The sequence below is a fragment of the Salmo salar genome, chromosome 15 (assembly GCF_965601325.2).
Source record: "Salmo salar chromosome 15, fSalSal1, whole genome shotgun sequence".
NCBI lineage: Eukaryota > Metazoa > Chordata > Actinopteri > Salmoniformes > Salmonidae > Salmo > Salmo salar.
In genome coordinates, this window is record NC_138305.1 from 84,346,511 (window position 1) to 84,363,471 (window position 16,961).

The window sequence follows — 16,961 nt, forward strand, 5'->3', positions numbered from 1 at the left end:
TTGAAAACTGGGAGAGTGGTATTCAGTAATGTGTTGTATTGGATTTGCCTCAAACATAACACTTAATTGCTCTGTTAATTGCTCTGCCGCATTTTTTTTTGCAGTATTACTTTAGTGGCTTGTTGCAAACAAGATGCATGTTTTGGACAGTGGTGGAAATAGTACCCAGTTGTCATACTTGAGTAAAAGTAAAGATACCTTAATAGAAAAAGACTAAATTAAAAGTCACCCAGTAAAATACTACTTGAGTAAAAGTCCAAAAGTATTTGGTTTTAAATATACTTAAGTATCAAAGTAAAAGTATAAAACATTTCAAATTCCTTACATTAAGCAAAGTAGATTGCAATGCAGGGGCACACTCCAACACTCAGACATAATTTACAAACTAAGCATGTGTTCAGTTAGTCCACTAGATCAGAGGCAGTACGGATGAACAGGGATGTTCTCTTGATAAGCATTCAAAATGTAATGAGTACTTTCGTCCCATGTTTCATCGGTCCCATGTTTCATGAGCTGAAATAAAAGATTCCAGAAAATTTCCATACTCACAAAAAGCGTATTTCTCTCAAATTCTGTGCACAAATATGTTTACATCCCTGTTAGTGAGCATTTTATCCTTTGTCAAGATGATCCATCCACCTGACAGGTGTGGCATATCATGAAGCTGAGTAAACATCATCAGTGGTGTAAACTTCTTAAGTAATACTTTAAAGCATTACATAAGTAATTTTTTTTTGTAGCTGTACTTTACTATTTATATTTCTGACAACTTTTACTTTTACTTCTCTACATTCCTAAATAAAATAATGTACTCTTTACTCCATACATTTTCCCTGACACACAAAGTACTGATTACATTATGAATGCTTAGCAGGACAGGAAAATTGTCAAACTTTTACCCATTTTTACCCTTTCTTTGTGAAGCATTGGTAAACCTCCCTGGTCATTGTGGTTGAATCTATTTGAAATTCACTGCTCAACTGAGGAACCTTTTACAGATAATTGTATGTGTGGGGTACAGGGATGAGGTAGTCATTCAAAAATCATGTTAAACATTATTATTGCACACAGAGTGAGTCCATGCAACTCAAGCGACTTGTTAAGCAAATGTTTACTCCTGAACGTATTTAGGCTTTCCATAACCAAGGGCTTGAATACTTATTGACTCAAGACATTTCAGCTTTACATTTTTTATACATTTGTAAAAAAAATAAAAAATATAAAAAAAACAGAATACCACCTTGACATTATGGGGTATCGTGTGTAGGCCAGTGACCAAAAATCTTTATTTAATAAATGTTTAATTCAGGCTGTAACACAACAAAATGTGGATAAAGTCAAGGGGTGAGAAAACTTTCTGAATGCACTATATGTATGACTCTATACATGACTCTGCATGGTACTATTGAAATCAGGGGTTGGAATTGGTTCAGTGTACCGAAAAAGACTAACATTTGAGGAACGGAAACAGAACCAGGAACAAAAGTGATCTAGTGTTCTGAAACAAAAATATTCTTAATGCCTAGGATATTATTATGTGAAGTTATACTAGTAACAGCCTAAAAATGTAAATGAGTTATTTTGTAAAATGTGTTGATTTAATGTTACAAAACGGACAAATAGGAACTATACTGAAAATATAAACCCAACAATTGCCGATTTTACCGAGTTACAGTTCATATAAGGAAACAAGTAAATTGAAATAAATTCATTAAACCCTAATCTATGGATTTCACATGGGTGGGCCTGAAGGGTCTGAATACTTTCCGAATGCACTGTGTTGTGGAAAAATTCTTACACAGGGACACTTGAGGTCAATCTTAAATGAATCATTGTTTATTGTCAGCTGGCTGGAGAGGTTCCAACCAACTCAATGCACCATAGTACATGTCAATCAGGAGCTCTCCCTGGGCAGTCCCAGCAGTTGTCTTATATACACAGACAAGTTATATTGCATGATTTAGCATAATTAATCATTACCGTTTTATTTCATTCATGTGACCGACCAATAGTTTCATAACGTGATAGACCAACACCACACAAGGCGTCTTTCTCGCCCAGCCGAGACCTTAAAACTGAGATAACTTTGGTGTTCTCAAAACACGTTCATTCTTTCTCAAAACACGATCTGGGCGTACTGCCGAATTGCAGCTACCGATAAGTGATTTGTAGTCAGCCACTTGCATGAACACAGAAATTGGTTTATAGAACAGTACATGAATAGAACACATATATTAAAGAGCACAAACATTAAAATTCCCATTAGAATTAAACATGTGAAATTATTTTTCATGAATTTTATTATACAATCTTGGAGTCCAGTCAAAAACAGTATGTGCTGGATATGGAAGGCGGAAAACAACATGTTCCCAGCATATTTAACATACTAAAGATCAGGTACACTGGCCAAATGACAGCAGGGCTCCATACAAATTCAGTTATTTAAAAGCATGATTTATGTGTCCTATTGAGTGTGTTAGTGAAACAAAACATTTATCAAAATGAATGACATTCCCACAACTAATTTCTTTAGAACATTGTCTTTTTCCTGCTTAAATGTAGTAGTAAGTGGGGAATGAGACATTATCAACGTGATAAAATCTTAAATCCTTCCTGTGTATTTCAGTACTGATGCAACACCATTTGGTAGGGAACAGACTAAGAAAGAAACAGGACCCTTCCAGCAACAGAAACCTTCAGTGAGCATCGTTACTCTGTGCTTACACTGAACAAACATGAGGTCAAGTCTCCAGACCGGATACCATACCCCCAAAAAAGTAGTCAACAAAAAGTACATAAATTAAAATGTACAATTCAAAAATGCTTAAAGGCAATTGATGTAAACGATCAAATAAATTAAGTACAGTACTTCAGACATTTACACTTTAATGAAGTTACAATAAATCCACATGAACATGTCAAGACACTAAGATTCATGTCTCTGTATACAAAAGACATGAAGTGATCTGCAAAAAAAAAATGTTTTGTCAATCACTTCTGAAATACAACAACAAGACTATTCTAATACGACAACGAGAGGGTTCCATGTAGTGACCAGTAGTAGTGTCATGATTGTCAGGACAGGTTTTTAACAAATTTGAAATACTAGAAGTATTTAGATGGTTGGAAGGTCCTTCACAAAAAGTTTAAGAGCAATTAAGAACAGTTAAAGTAAACTACAGCTGAATCCCAATTAACAAAGTCGCATCTTTCTCATAACACATAAATAACAATACAGTGAAAAGGGATTTCCTGTGTTTGTCAAAAAGTTCTGAATTTAGTGGTTAGGAATGTGAGTGAGAGTCTATTGGGTGGGGATAATTGTCTGAACTGCTAGATCCAGCACAAAGGGAGAAGTTTCATTTGTCCAGCAGAGGAGCTCTCTCATCATGCTGCGATTCCAACTCCAGAGGGGCATTATTGCGGTATATCAGGAACTGTACGGAGATCTGAAGCAGAGAGTCAAGGAATTCATGAAGTTGAAAAAAATTCAAATAATAACAGTCAAACTTTTAGATAATAGAAAGGAAACACATTCCAACAACAGCATGCTGGCATATAGGATAATGTACTTAGATAATACTAATCAAACTTAAACCTGAACCTGTTGCATTTGGATAAGTTCATTAGGGTAATTGTAATACAATACAAAAGCAAAAGTGTTATGTCAAAGCACACAAAATATTACAACAAATCGTTGGATATTGCAAAAATGTTGGTGGAGAGGCCAGAGGCCCAGCAGGCATTTTAATGAGAAGGATACCAGGACATCTAGAGAGAGGGTGCCCAGGCTTCCAATGAGCCAGGGCAGGTGGTGGATGACATAGCTCCCCTCTCCCTGGCCTTGCTCAGGGTTCTTCAGCAGCACACTCAGGCCGTACGTAGTGTTACCCAGGATGACCAGGGCAAACAGGAAGTAGGACACACCCTCCGTCGACTTCCTTGTGTACTACCAGAGACATAAACATTCTAAATATAACGAGAAAGAAAAAGATCCATGCAAAACTTTCACAGGTAGGTTTGCCTCCACTTTAAAAATGATCTGTCCATCCAGTACTCGTTCACTTCCTTACCAACCCCCCCACTCCCCTTTTTAAGACTCACATTAGTGTGCATCTGTGGCAGTCTGGAGCAGAGGTAGAGCACTGAGGATATGGAGCCAATGGTAAACCCAATGATCTCCTTGGTGCTGAAAGCCTGGACACAAAGACAAAGCATCTGCATGTCACTCAGACAGATAAAAGGTTGGCCAGGGGCCGGAATAAAATCAACAAATCAATTATATTAACATGCACTGATTACACAAAACCCATATTTTACCTTAACACTGTCCACAGTGGTTGACAGCAAGGCCCGCCCCTTAAACCCAGAGAGGACCACATCCTGTTGGGACCCTGACCCAGGTAAGGCAACGAGGCTGGCAGAGAAGCCCAGTATATAGACTACTCCAACTACATTTAGAACCGACCTGTCTGGGTAAAGGAAAAATAAAGCTATTAGTTGTCAATATTGGTAGATGCCGCCTCAGCAAAGTCATCCAACAAAGGGTCACGGTGACAACAATTAAGAAACGAAATAAGAAAAGGTGGTGGTGATGCAAAGTATTGCTGACATCACGAGTAGTATTGCTGACATCACACTAGTTTTGTATGATTCTTCCTCCTGTGTAATGAATGTCTGTTTCTCAACACTAATCCTGGGGACCCTCTGTGTATAGGCTACAGCAGTCTAACCTGACACCCGTCAGGTTCACTGAACTGTTAAATAACAACTGTATGTATAAAAAAAACCTTGCAGCATCCTGGAATGAACATTTGCGTCATGGGCAGAACATAGAACAATGTGGACAAGCCATACCTTGTTCTGTCATGCATGTGTTATACTGTATATTACAAACTGTGGTCCCAGTGGAACAGAGGCCTCAGTTAATAGTCAATGCGTGGAATGTACTCTGACCAATGGCCTTGATTTATTATTGACAAGACAAATCTCACAGCAGCTAATTTCATAGAGAGATCAAATACATTAACAGACAAAAACTCACTGTTATTCATCCTGTGCTTAGATAGGTAATAAAAGTATAATCCCAGCATCAATAAGTCAGCCAGGACATAATACACTGCTGTGTATGTCTGCATGAGAAGGGGGAGAGAGACATGTCAGTGCGGCGGACAAGGGGATATACTAGTTTAAATGCATATTATTACACTTTTTTGTAACATTAAAACATCTTTTCATTAGTATCTTGGGAGTTGACAATTTCAGTTTATCCCTCTATTTTCATGCTTGACAAACATTTATATGGTTATTGAAAGCATTTCAGAAATATTGACTGACCCCAAATAGCCATCACTTACCTGTAGTGGCAGCTGGTCAGCTAAGAATGAGCCTACAAGATTGCAGGAGTCACCCCCCAGCCACAGCAACAGAAACCAAATGGACAAGGCGCTGTCCATATTCCCACTCTTACAAGAGCTGTAGTATTGCCTGTATTCATGAACACAACAAAATAAGAAGACTAAAGGTGTTGTCCATACTTTGGAAATGGGCTGAAATAATGTATTCCCAATCAAGACTTACGGCAGAGAAGAAACCATGAAGCACACTATAGACAGTAGACCCAGGATGACACTGGCCATGTCCCTGGCGTCCTGGGCACATTCCCCCAGCCCTTCCCAAACCCATACCGATCCATTGGGGCATACAGAGCTGAAGTTTCCATCAGTGTTCCATCCAAAAGACCCCCGCTTGAGGACACCATCAGCTGACCCCATATTCAGGCTCATACTAAGCAGAGGGGAAAGGGTTAAACGAACAAGCTAAACAATATAGCTAGCTAAATAAACAACAAGTTGCCGCTTATTCTTTCTATTGACAAAACTTGTTTATAGCTCAGTCTCAAAATGTACTATCTGCTATGGAATTCAGAGTGAAGTCGGTTTGTACTGATAAAGACTTTTCAGCTGGGGACAAACATGTTGCTCGCTGAGTTTTTACAGCTGGCTCTGCTTCAAACGTCTTCCAGGACAACGGTTGTGGTCAAACATTTTTTTTAAGTATCTTACCTGATTCTCGGGCGGTTGTTGATGTGTCCAAGGAGGCACAATGCCTTTTTCAGACGTCTGTTTGCAAAGGTTAGGGAGAAAACTATTTAGCTCAACTGAACTGATTGGAATATGATCTCCAACGTCAGAGTAAAGGCGGAGTTAGGACGACAGATGAAGCCACACCATAAAGATCCGATTAAATTACGTATTCATTCTTCATTTTATGTGTAACAGTTCAATGTAGATATTATGTTTGTAGTATACCTCCGGTCAAAAACAAATCAACTACATTTTAAAAATGTCCAAATCACAGCATAAAATAATAATTTCGAACTAGTTAACCTGCGTTTGTGGGGGACGTTTCTGGAATTTAGGATGCATCTTGAAATAGACAGACACGATGAATATTGTCCTCAAGCTCCTGAAACTTGAAGTTACAGAACAGCGGTAAACTGTGTCCACATGTCACATGTTCGCATCAGATATCAACAGTCCTCGTTACTTAGCCTCATCGATCTGCGTGGCAATTCTGTCATTAGTGTGCAGCAAGCCTCCCTCCCCACGGTCTTCGAAGATCTACAGGCTTTACATTTTTTCATAAAGCTGTGAAAATTAAGATTTATCATGTACATCCGATGTTCGCTGCGGCCGCATATTTCTGCCTGAAACATGCACATTTCCCAGCTATTCTAACGATCGCACGCAAACGACTCGACAGGTAGCCAATTACTCCCATGAAATTGTGACAAATTTAGTGTATTTTGAACAGTATGGCTTACCTCAACACACAAGCTAAAAAAAAAACTGCTCGGCCTCAGCTCGCGGGAGTCTTCGATCTAAACACTGTTGTCAGCTGACCCTGCTCACCTGACTGATGACTCAGCAGAGAACTATGCGTATCCAGAGAAACTGTATATAATGACGAGATGGTGTAGTCTCCTCCCCAAAAATGGGAGTTGTTGTTCCAAAGGCGGGAGGTCTGCTTATCGGGGACATATTTTGACGGGAGCAAACCCTCTTGCTTCCTCTCTGCTCTGAAATCATGTCAGTTTATTCTACCAAATACCTTCCCTATGGCCTATTTTGGTCTGGGTTCAACTATGTCACAAACATGCATCTGACACTGATTTTTGTTTATTTATTTTACCCCCCCCTCCCTTTTCGATCTTTTCTCATCGCTGCAACTCCCCAACGGGAGAGGCGAAGGTGGAATCATGCCCGAAACATGACCCACCTAACCGCGCTCCTTAACACACGCCAGTTTAACCCGGAAACCAGCCGCACCAATGTGTCAGAAGAAACCTTCCCTTATGCACATTCCATGATAGAACGTTCTTAACACTTCCTACCGGCGTGGCAATTTCCGGTCAGTCTAGTTATTATCGACGATATAACGTTATTACCACTATGTCGCAGTTTTTTTACTAGGTGTTTTCAGGACTTGCCTCAAATTAATATTAATGATGTACATCAAATTGTTAAATCAGCCTCCGAGACTCCAGCTAACAAGAATGAAAAGGGGTTCAAGATGTATACCGTTATAGGAAGCTACATAGACAACTATGAAGGTGAGTACCAAGTCAGTGACAGATATAACGTTAGCTAGCTACAATCATTAGCTAGCTAATTTAACTATTAACTGTAGCTAGCAAGTTACTTCGTAAAATTATGTAACGTTGACAGAATCTACCCGAGAATGTGTGTATTTTCGTTAGCTTGGTTAAGTTATGCTTGCTAGGTATATTTGCTAGCTAAAAATAATTGTTATTCATGTCTTCTACACAGTATCTAACAAAGATACATTGACAGGGGAGATCACCGTGAGGGCTGCCTGTCACAGGTCCATGAGAGTAGGGAAAGGTTATAGATAGCTACTAGGGACCTTGTTAAACATCCCCTGTGAGACACCGTCATCATGGTCAAAATGTGTTGGAGACAGTGCCAACGTTTAATCTTATCAATAGATAGATATTAATGATGGGTCCCAATCCCAATTTAGAATTGCCCACTTAACAGGTTATTTGGTAAAGATCTGTTGCTGCAGTGTTTGGTAATTGTGTTACTGAGACACAATGTATTCCTGTATAGTTAAATGAGCCCCTATTTAAGAAGACTAGACACTACTATGTTTGTTATTCATGGGTCGCATCATTCTTGTTTCTCACTTCAGTCTTTCATCACACTTATCTTCACAGATGGTGTTGAAGCACTCCGTACCAGTGGTAGTGGTCCAAAGCCACTGCTCCAGTGTTGCACGAAGTGCTATGTGCAATCATCTGGTGGCCCTTCTTTACCAGACTCAACTAAACATTCCTGCTGCACCACCAGTTCACAGCTGCACAGACACAGAACAGTGTTGGCACAAGCCAAGAACACTTGTGAGTCTATCAATATCCATAAAAAAATGCACCTGAAAAGTATTCAGCCTATGTAACAGTAAATCCTTCTAAATTAGGGTGTGAAGCCAGGTCCGGTTGATGGGATAGAGTTCCGTAAACCTACAAACTCGTGTGCTGATGGAATAAGGTAAGTTGGAGGTTCCTAGAATGGAAACATTTTAGAAAACATTTTCTTGTGATTGTTTTTGTATCCAGATGATAAGCACAAACAGCGGCGTCTTTACGATGTAATGACACATTTTGGGACAAAGACTGGGGGGAAATATATAATCTATAAATCTGTATTTTAATTCATTTTATTTGAACTTTCAGGCTTGTGCTGTTTCTGGAAACTTTACATGAGTCTTTGTCATTGTAATCTCTCCAACCTGATAAGGTTTTAAAATGTTTTGCAGAAGTTCTCTCTACATAGCACTCAATGGATACATGCCTGACATGGACCTTCTCCCCGTGTCAGAAACGTATGCCAACTTTTCTCTACTTACTTCCCCTCTTGTGACAACAATGGAAATGTCAGTTCCACGTCAATGCATTAGAGACAACCTACGAGATGTCACACAAAGTTCAGGTTGCTACAAGGGAGCAGAGCAGCAGCCCGGAATGGCATCAGCTCAGGAAAATTAGAATAACATCCTCTCGTTTCCGAGAGGTTTGCCATGTCCGGGGAGAGACCTCAGCTGACAACCTAGCTGAGCGGATGTTCAAGGGATCTGGTATGCAGACCATGGCGATGAAGAGGGGGCTAGCCATGGAGCCAGTGGCTGTACAGGAGTACTGCACACTGAAGAATGTTAACTTCTTTCCGTGTGGCTTCGTAGTGAACCCAGATGCTCCGTGGTTAGGATCCTCTCTAGATGGCATCATATTTGATCCCAGTGTGAGACCACACTTTGGACTCTTAGAGGTCAAGTGCCCACATGTACCAAGTTATGTTGACTGCCCTTACCTTAAGATACAGAATGGAGAGCTGAAGTTGAAGAGATCTCATGCTTACTACTGGCAGGTGCAAGGTCAAATCCTTCTCACAGGTTGTAGCTGGTGTAACTTTGTCATCCGTGCACAGGAGGACATCCTAGTTGAAAGGATATATACAGATCTACAGGTTTCAAAAACTATAAGAGAGAAGGTTGACCACTTATTTTTACCACTACTTGCAGAAGTGTCTATCTCGCACCTGAATGGATCCCCTGCATGGGTGCCAAGTTTAGTGGTTTCATGAAAAATAAGTATTGATGTTCTTGTGAAGAAAACTATAGTAGAATAGATTTGTTTAAAAAAATGTATTTCAGCAAATGTTCAACAGTTCAGTTAATCAATTACACATCTCTAACATTGTATTCAATCTTGCATTCTGGCTATTCTGTGTTTACTTGATTTCATTCCTCCACCCCTAAGCTCATTGCCTAATTAAAGACAATACAAGCTCCACACAAACTGATATTCACTACAACACAAGTGACTGATACATGTCGTAGATAAACAACTTATTATTTTGTTGATAGCAAATAAACACATGTTCATTTACACTGGCTTGGCCCATGCTCTGACCAAAGGTCCGTTTTGATAGTTGACCAACAGGCACGTCACTGGAAAAAATTGGTTGATGCTGCCTGAGATGGTCAGGGGGATGACTGTGTCAAAAAGCTTGTGCTCCTTTACTCTGCGGATCATTCTTTCAACATGCACTCTCAGCCTGGCAATGGATTGGGTCTCCCTAACCTCATGCGCTGGCATCTGTGTGCGTCTTGACAGAAAGGCTGGCCGGTAGACCTTGCACGGAACAATGTCATCTACGAGAAAGCCCTTATCCACCATAATGGCCATGTCAGGGGTGAGTAAGGAAATAATTCCAGACTGCTTGAAGATCTCCTTGTCACTCACAGATCCAGCATACAACCATGACACAAAAGTGACAGCTCCATTTGGTGACATTCCCAACATGCCCTTAAAGGTACAGTGTGACTTGTAGGAAGAAAACACCTCACTCTGCAGTAGTAGTGAAGATGGTGTCTGGCAGAGGAGTTCAGTGCGGTCGATCACTACCTGGGTGTATGGATAGTCGTTGAACTCAGGTGGTAGGTGGGCTTTGATGGTTTCCTTGGGGATCCATATCCGTGCTGATCCAAGCAGACAGTAGAGTAAATTGGCCCGAGAGATGATAATCCGTGTCACTGTCGATTGGTGGATGCTGAACCGATGGGCCAAATCCTTCTGCTTCAGACCCAGCGACAGACGAGTCATAAACAAGAAGAACTCGTCGATTGATGGCAGTGTCTGAACGTAAAGAAAACCGTTTTAGTACAATATAGTCCTTATATTCGGTCCATAACAAAAAGTAAGATCAAATAATATTCTCTTAAGTATTTAATGAAGTCACAGCAGCTATCATCACAGCAGTGAATTTGTTTTAAATGTTCCGTTATTTAACCTGGGAAGTGGACTAAGAACCAAATCTTATTTGCAGCAACGACCTGGGAGCATTTTGGTGGGTTAACTGAAAACTAATGTAAAGACAACATACATTCAATGTGCCTTCTTATGCTAAGATATGCTAGCCTAGTTTTAAATAACAATGAACATGTTCTTAAAGGTAAGATGGACTTTGGGATAATAATAATTAATAGTAAATAATAAACAATAGTAATGCTCGATAATAAATGATTACTGTACCTTGTGTAAAAACGTATATCCTCGTCAGAACCAGCAAATCGCTGTAGACCAAAGCTGTGTTGGGCGGTCAGTTCTCCAGCTTGGCTCGAAGCTCTTCAATTTCTCTTACGTGCTCATGTTTTGCCATTAGGGTCATGTTCAGGGCTGCGGGTTCAGGGACTGCATAGTAATCATGTGTCTGGACCGGATCAGAGACGGCACAGTCCATAAGCAGCGCACCTTGTTCTCATCCTCCTCAGTCGGAGGTTTCAGTCTTCTTTCCCAAACATCAGGTCTCTTTTGAATGTGCCAGTTCCACGCGAAGAGTAGGAACAACACCTCTTTTTAGGTATTGTCGCCCCCATGTTTTCCCTCAACGTCACTTTCGATTAAATGTGTACTACACACCTTTGTGTGTTTGGTGACAGTAAAGTTGTCACGACGTATTGCCACCAACCACCTTTTTCTGAGCGCTGTTACATCGACCGGGAAACTATGGAAGCTCACAATACCATTACATTTGGAAGAAACTGAACAATGCTCATTAGCACCTCCTTCGCCGGGCTGTAATTTAAATGTAGTCATTGCAAACTATTTCAGTCAGAAATGCATCGACTAGTTATAGCTAGAAAGCTAATGATAAAAACAATAGCAGAAATCGCTCCGGAAGTTATCAACCCGGTAGGAAGTAAATTACAATGTTGGAGGCGGTATAATGCATAGAGCCTCCGCCTGCAGGCACCCGGACCGGCCGCGATGAGCCAAACCCTCCCCTAACCCGGACGACGCTGGAGCAATTATGCGCAGTCCTATGGCACAGCCCGGGAATGAAGCCGGGTCTGACCGCTGCAGCCCTCAGGAGGCCCCTGACTCCGATTTTAAATGTAAGGGAAAACCCCCCTGATTTGGACAAAATAACATGGGAACATATTGGCATAGCACGAATCATACACACGATTGTAAATACCACCGAAAGCGGTCCATCTCCGTGCAAATCATATGGCAATTTTCCGATGGCAATTGCCAATTGTAACACCCCAAATTTCCTTTAGATGGCGAGCGCGCTCCACCGTGGATTTTCATACAGCAAATGATACCCAAGTCTACACCCAAGGGTCAGATTTTGATATGATTTTTTTTTTGAAAACTTATCAACCCTTAAAAAAGTGGTTTCTGGACCGTTTTTCGAATTTTTTTCGATTGTTATGTCAATTACACATGTATAAGAGCTGTATGAACATGCTTATGACGTTTTTTATTGACGTCGTTTTTTGGGTTGCTTTTGCTTGTGCACAAGGCATATGTTTTGTGCATTTTGAATATGATTTCATAGGAAAAAAGTGACTTTTCTTTTCTTTTTTTTTGCAAAATGACATGTCCAATGCTTTTTTTGTCAATTATGAAAGTATTGAATGTGCCAAATCACAGCAAATATCCAATAGATGGCTAGAGCTCTCCGCTGTGAATTTTCATATTGCAAATGTAACACAATTCAAGACCCAAGAGTCAAATTTGGAAAAAATGACATATTTTTTGAAAACTTTTCAACCCCTTAAAGAGTGGTTTCTGGACCGTTTTTCGATTTTTATGTCAATTACACATGTATAAGAGCTGTATGGACATACATTTGACATATTTTATTGACATCATTTTTTGGGTTGTTTTTGCATATGTTTTGTGGATTTGGAATATGATTTCATAGGAAGTTAAAAGTGACATATTTGCTTGTGCATAAGGCATATGTTTTGTGCATTTGGAATATGATTTCATAGGAAGTCAAAAGTGACATATTTGCTTGTGCATAAGGCATATGATTTGTGCATTTGGAATATGATTTCATAGGAAGTCAAAAGTGACATCTTTTTTTCTTTTTTTTGCCAAATGCCATTAGAAATGTGCAAATGAAATGTCCAATTCTTTTTTTTGTCAATTATACGTGTATGAAAGTATTGAATGTGCCAAATCAGGATGTTTGTCCGTTTGCCATGTACGATCATAGGAAGTCGGTTTCCAAACCCAAAAGTCAGTGAACCATAGTCCAAATGGCATTTATACTGCCCAAATGATATATAGCCCTATGTTAAGCCATGAATCAATGCAGACAGTCTACTTGTCATGTATGATGAGGGAGAAGAGGGACTCTGTTGCTTTTAAACATTTTTAACGAATTTGACATGCTCAGAATGCATAATTGACTGGCCCGATGATCTCGGGATGGCCGTGCAGTGACTGTGGTTCCTCTCCATCGCTCGTTGTGTTGATTTCATCATGTCAACTTTGGTGATATTTTTTGCTGTTGAATCATATTGCAAATGCGCGTTACATTTGCAATATAGCGCGTTACGTTTGCAATATGATTCAATGGGCATTTAGCATCACGAATTTAGGCATGCTCAAAAATACTGCAGAAATGCATAATTGACTGTCCCGATGATCTCGGTATGGCCGGACAGTGACTGTGGTTCCTCTCCATGGCTTGATGGTGACATGAGAGAAGTGGGACTGTCGTTTTTTAGCGATTTGTTTTGTGGAAAAATGTCCAAAATGACTAGGGGCGCCCCATATTAGATGGGCACTGATGGAAGGTGCTCCCTACCCAACCGTGGACCCCTTGCACCCCCCTAAAGGCATTTAAAACCCTTCTAAAAAATTAATCCTGGTAACCCATTTCGGGTCACCATGTGCACGGATGCGCATTTGCAATATGTTTCAATGGGCCTCAACATCACAAATTTGGCATGCTCAAAAACCCTGCATGAATGCATAACTGACTGTCCCAATGAACTGGGGATGGCCGTGCAGTGACTGTGGTTCCTCTCTATCGCTCATTGTGTTGATTTCATCATGTCAACTTTGGTGATATTTTTTGCTGTTGAATCATATTGCAAATGCACGTTACGTTTGCAATATTGCGCGTTACGTTTGCAATATGATTCATCATGTCAACTTTGGTGATATTTTTTGCTGTTGAATCATATTGCAAATGCACGTTACATTTGCAATATTGCGCGTTACGTTTGCAATATGATTCAATGGGCAATTAGCATCACGAATTTAGGCATGCTCAAAAATACTGCAGAAATGCATAATTGACTGGCCCGATGAACTCAGGATGGCCGGGCAGTGACTGTGGTTCCTCTCCATTGCTCGTCACCCAGCAGTCAGCATCCATCAGTCAATTAGATGTCATTCTGACACCAAACTGATACCATCTGACACCAAATCCACTTTTTCCAACTCGTATAGAAGCCAACTATCACATATGTCAGAGAAGGCCCATAATTCACAGTGCTTTCAATTTTAACCATAAAAAAACATAAAACACATAGTTACGTTATAGCTGCGGGTCCAGCTCTGACAATATGTGTAGGCCTATGTGAGGCGACCCCGAATCCCAAGTTTCGGCTCGATAGGTCATTCGGTGCCCGAGCAATGGCCTTAATTGGTGCTGAAAATCCACTTTTTCAGGGCGTTACTACGGGGTCCCTGAATGAGCTATCGGACAGAGACATTGGGGTCCGTCTCTATGGGCCGAGGCGGTTTCAATGCACCTAGTCTTGTGACTCTGGGACATTTCTACATGTCGCCATGTCCGTGATATTCACAATGAATTGAACATATTGCAAATGCACGAGGCGGTTTCTCGGTCTTTCTCGTGCACTATCGACTTGAGCTCTAGAACAGGTTTCTAAAATTTCGGAGCTCTAGGTCTGACGGTTCTTGAATCGTTTGAACGAAAGTAACTATTGAAGGCGGTATAAGTCTCTAAGCCCCACACTATGTCCCTATGGCCAAATTGTGTGTGTGTGTTTTAGTTTTTTTTTGCAAAAAGAATAGACACACGTTGTCTTTGGGGTAGGGATAAACAGAATCCTGAATATGAAGTCTCTACCTTAAGAATTGACTGAATGACAGATGGTTGAGTTGCGTGATTTTTACTATGTGCAGGTTAAATGACAATAGCTCTTGGCTGTTTTTAACCACTTCCGGTTGTCACAGGAAGCTCTTGCTCCACACACGTTGTCCTTGGGGTAGACATAAACAGAATCCTGAATATGAAGTCTCTACCTTAAGAATTGACTGAATGGCACATGGTTGAGTTGCGTGATTTTCACTATCTACTGGTTGGCCATATGACAATAGCTCTAAGCTGTTTTTAACAACTTCCGGTTGTCACAGGAAGCTCTTGCTCCACACACGTTGTCTTTGGGGTAGACATAAACAGAATCCTGAATATGAAGTCTCTACCTTAAGAATTGACTGAATGACAGATGGTTGAGTTGCGTGATTTTTACTATGTGCAGGTTAAATGACAATAGCTCTTGGCTGTTTTTAACCACTTCCGGTTGTCACAGGAAGCTCTTGCTCCACACACGTTGTCCTTGGGGTAGACATAAACAGAATCCTGAATATGAAGTCTCTACCTTAAGAATTGACTGAATGGCACATGGTTGAGTTGCGTGATTTTCACTATCTACTGGTTGGCCATATGACAATAGCTCTAGGCTGTTTTTAACAACTTCCGGTTGTCACAGGAAGCTCTTGCTCCACACACGTTGTCTTTGGGGTAGACATAAACAGAATCCTGAATATGAAGTCTCTACCTTAAGAATTGACTGAATGACACATGGTTGAGTTGCGTGATTTTCACTATCTGCAGGTTGCTTATATGACAATAGCTCTAGGGTGATTTTAACAACTTCCGGTTGCTCCAGGAACCTTAGAATCGACACAGGTAGACCTCACAGTAGCCTGATGGATTGTTATAGAAGACAGGTTCATAAGGCATTCATAACCCACATAGACTTCAGGTTGAATTTAGGAGAATTGTCAATGTATTCCTATGGGGAGAGAAGTCATTGCACACTTTTTGATCTAAACACCTTTTTACTGTGAAGGGTTAATGCCACAGGGTCAAGGTTAGGCTTGCACAGATCGAGAGGACCTCAGGAACGCTCCTGAGGTTGAATTGTGCTTCTAACCCTAACGGTTCTCTCACTGTCACCCAAAAGCACTTGACATATTGGTGCAGGCATCATTTTGGGCCTAGTTTTCTCACGGTCACTGCGCTCAGACAGATTGAGCTACGGTCAAGCGGGGCGTCTCATTGAACTCGGCACAGCCTAGAGATAATGGTAATGCCATTGCAGGCTCTGTGTCTTTAAGCACCGCACTGTGTCACTCCGTCCTTGCTGTGTGTGTGTGTGAGAGAGCTTTTCTTTGACATCTGATGGGATATATGACTGAATTACAGTTCATGAGGGTTGCCTAGTCACACATATGAAGTTGTGGAAAGATCTGACCTTTTTAACCCTTCAAAACAGCCCCTATGACACCATTTTAAGGCACTTCTGGTTGACACAGGAATCTGAACGTTAGGCTCTTATAGAATATTGAGTTGTAGGTCTTTATGTTAAGAACTGACTTATTTACAGAGGGTTGAACAAGTGTGTGTTGTTTCAGAAAATCACAGAAATCTCGCAGAGCTCCGAAACCCGCCTTAACGGACTCACCTGAACACGCTGCAACTGGATATGTAACTTTTTGGAAAAAAAACCTATTGTTGAATATCACCAATGTGTCATTGTACAATTTCTCTGAAATGAACATTGGTAAATGCATGGTTCCTTTTCTCCTGACACCGTAGGCTCATGTAGTTTGATGTGAAGCGGTCAAATCAGCACTCTATTTTCCCGTTTGACTTTCAATCCCAGAAAAATAGCCTTAACTCAAAGCGTCAAGGCCTCGACTCCATCCTGTTCGGGGCCAACTGCCCATTATGCCAAACCCACGCAGACCGAGTTTCGTCTTCTAATTCTTTTCCGTTTAGGAGAAAAAGCCGTGTCGTGATTGGTGATATGTTACG

The 16,961-nt window shown here is 40.7% G+C and overlaps 1 protein-coding gene and 1 long non-coding RNA gene across 4 annotated transcripts; one reads left to right on the forward strand and one right to left on the reverse strand.

Annotated features, from left to right (window-relative positions):
* Positions 1 to 1,814: 1,814 nt before the first annotated feature.
* slc66a1 (solute carrier family 66 member 1) lies at positions 1,815 to 6,960 on the reverse strand. Of its 3 annotated transcripts, none has more exons than XR_001321045.3 (9): positions 6,827 to 6,960; positions 6,066 to 6,122; positions 5,581 to 5,787; positions 5,358 to 5,487; positions 5,045 to 5,132; positions 4,321 to 4,472; positions 4,105 to 4,197; positions 3,764 to 3,969; positions 1,815 to 3,449 (listed from the first exon to the last, which is right to left on the reverse strand). XR_001321045.3 is itself a non-coding variant. In XM_014145742.3 (9 exons), exons 3-9 carry the CDS (start codon positions 5,784 to 5,786, stop codon positions 3,360 to 3,362), a joined length of 945 nt encoding a protein of 314 aa, XP_014001217.1. In that variant the 5' UTR covers position 5,787; positions 6,066 to 6,122; positions 6,827 to 6,958; the 3' UTR covers positions 1,815 to 3,359. The 3 variants fall into 3 exon arrangements, 2 of the variants coding, with proteins under 2 accessions (XP_014001217.1, XP_014001218.1); XM_014145742.3 differs by having other exon boundaries at positions 3,764 to 3,949; positions 6,827 to 6,958; XM_014145743.3 differs by lacking the exon at positions 6,066 to 6,122 and having other exon boundaries at positions 3,764 to 3,949; positions 6,827 to 6,938.
* Positions 6,961 to 7,245: 285 nt separating this feature from the next.
* LOC106562846 (uncharacterized) lies at positions 7,246 to 9,970 on the forward strand. The gene is made up of 4 exons (XR_014380673.1): positions 7,246 to 7,615; positions 8,243 to 8,425; positions 8,503 to 8,573; positions 8,842 to 9,970. It is a non-coding gene; the product is annotated as an uncharacterized LOC106562846 (long non-coding RNA).
* Positions 9,971 to 16,961: the final 6,991 nt, after the last annotated feature.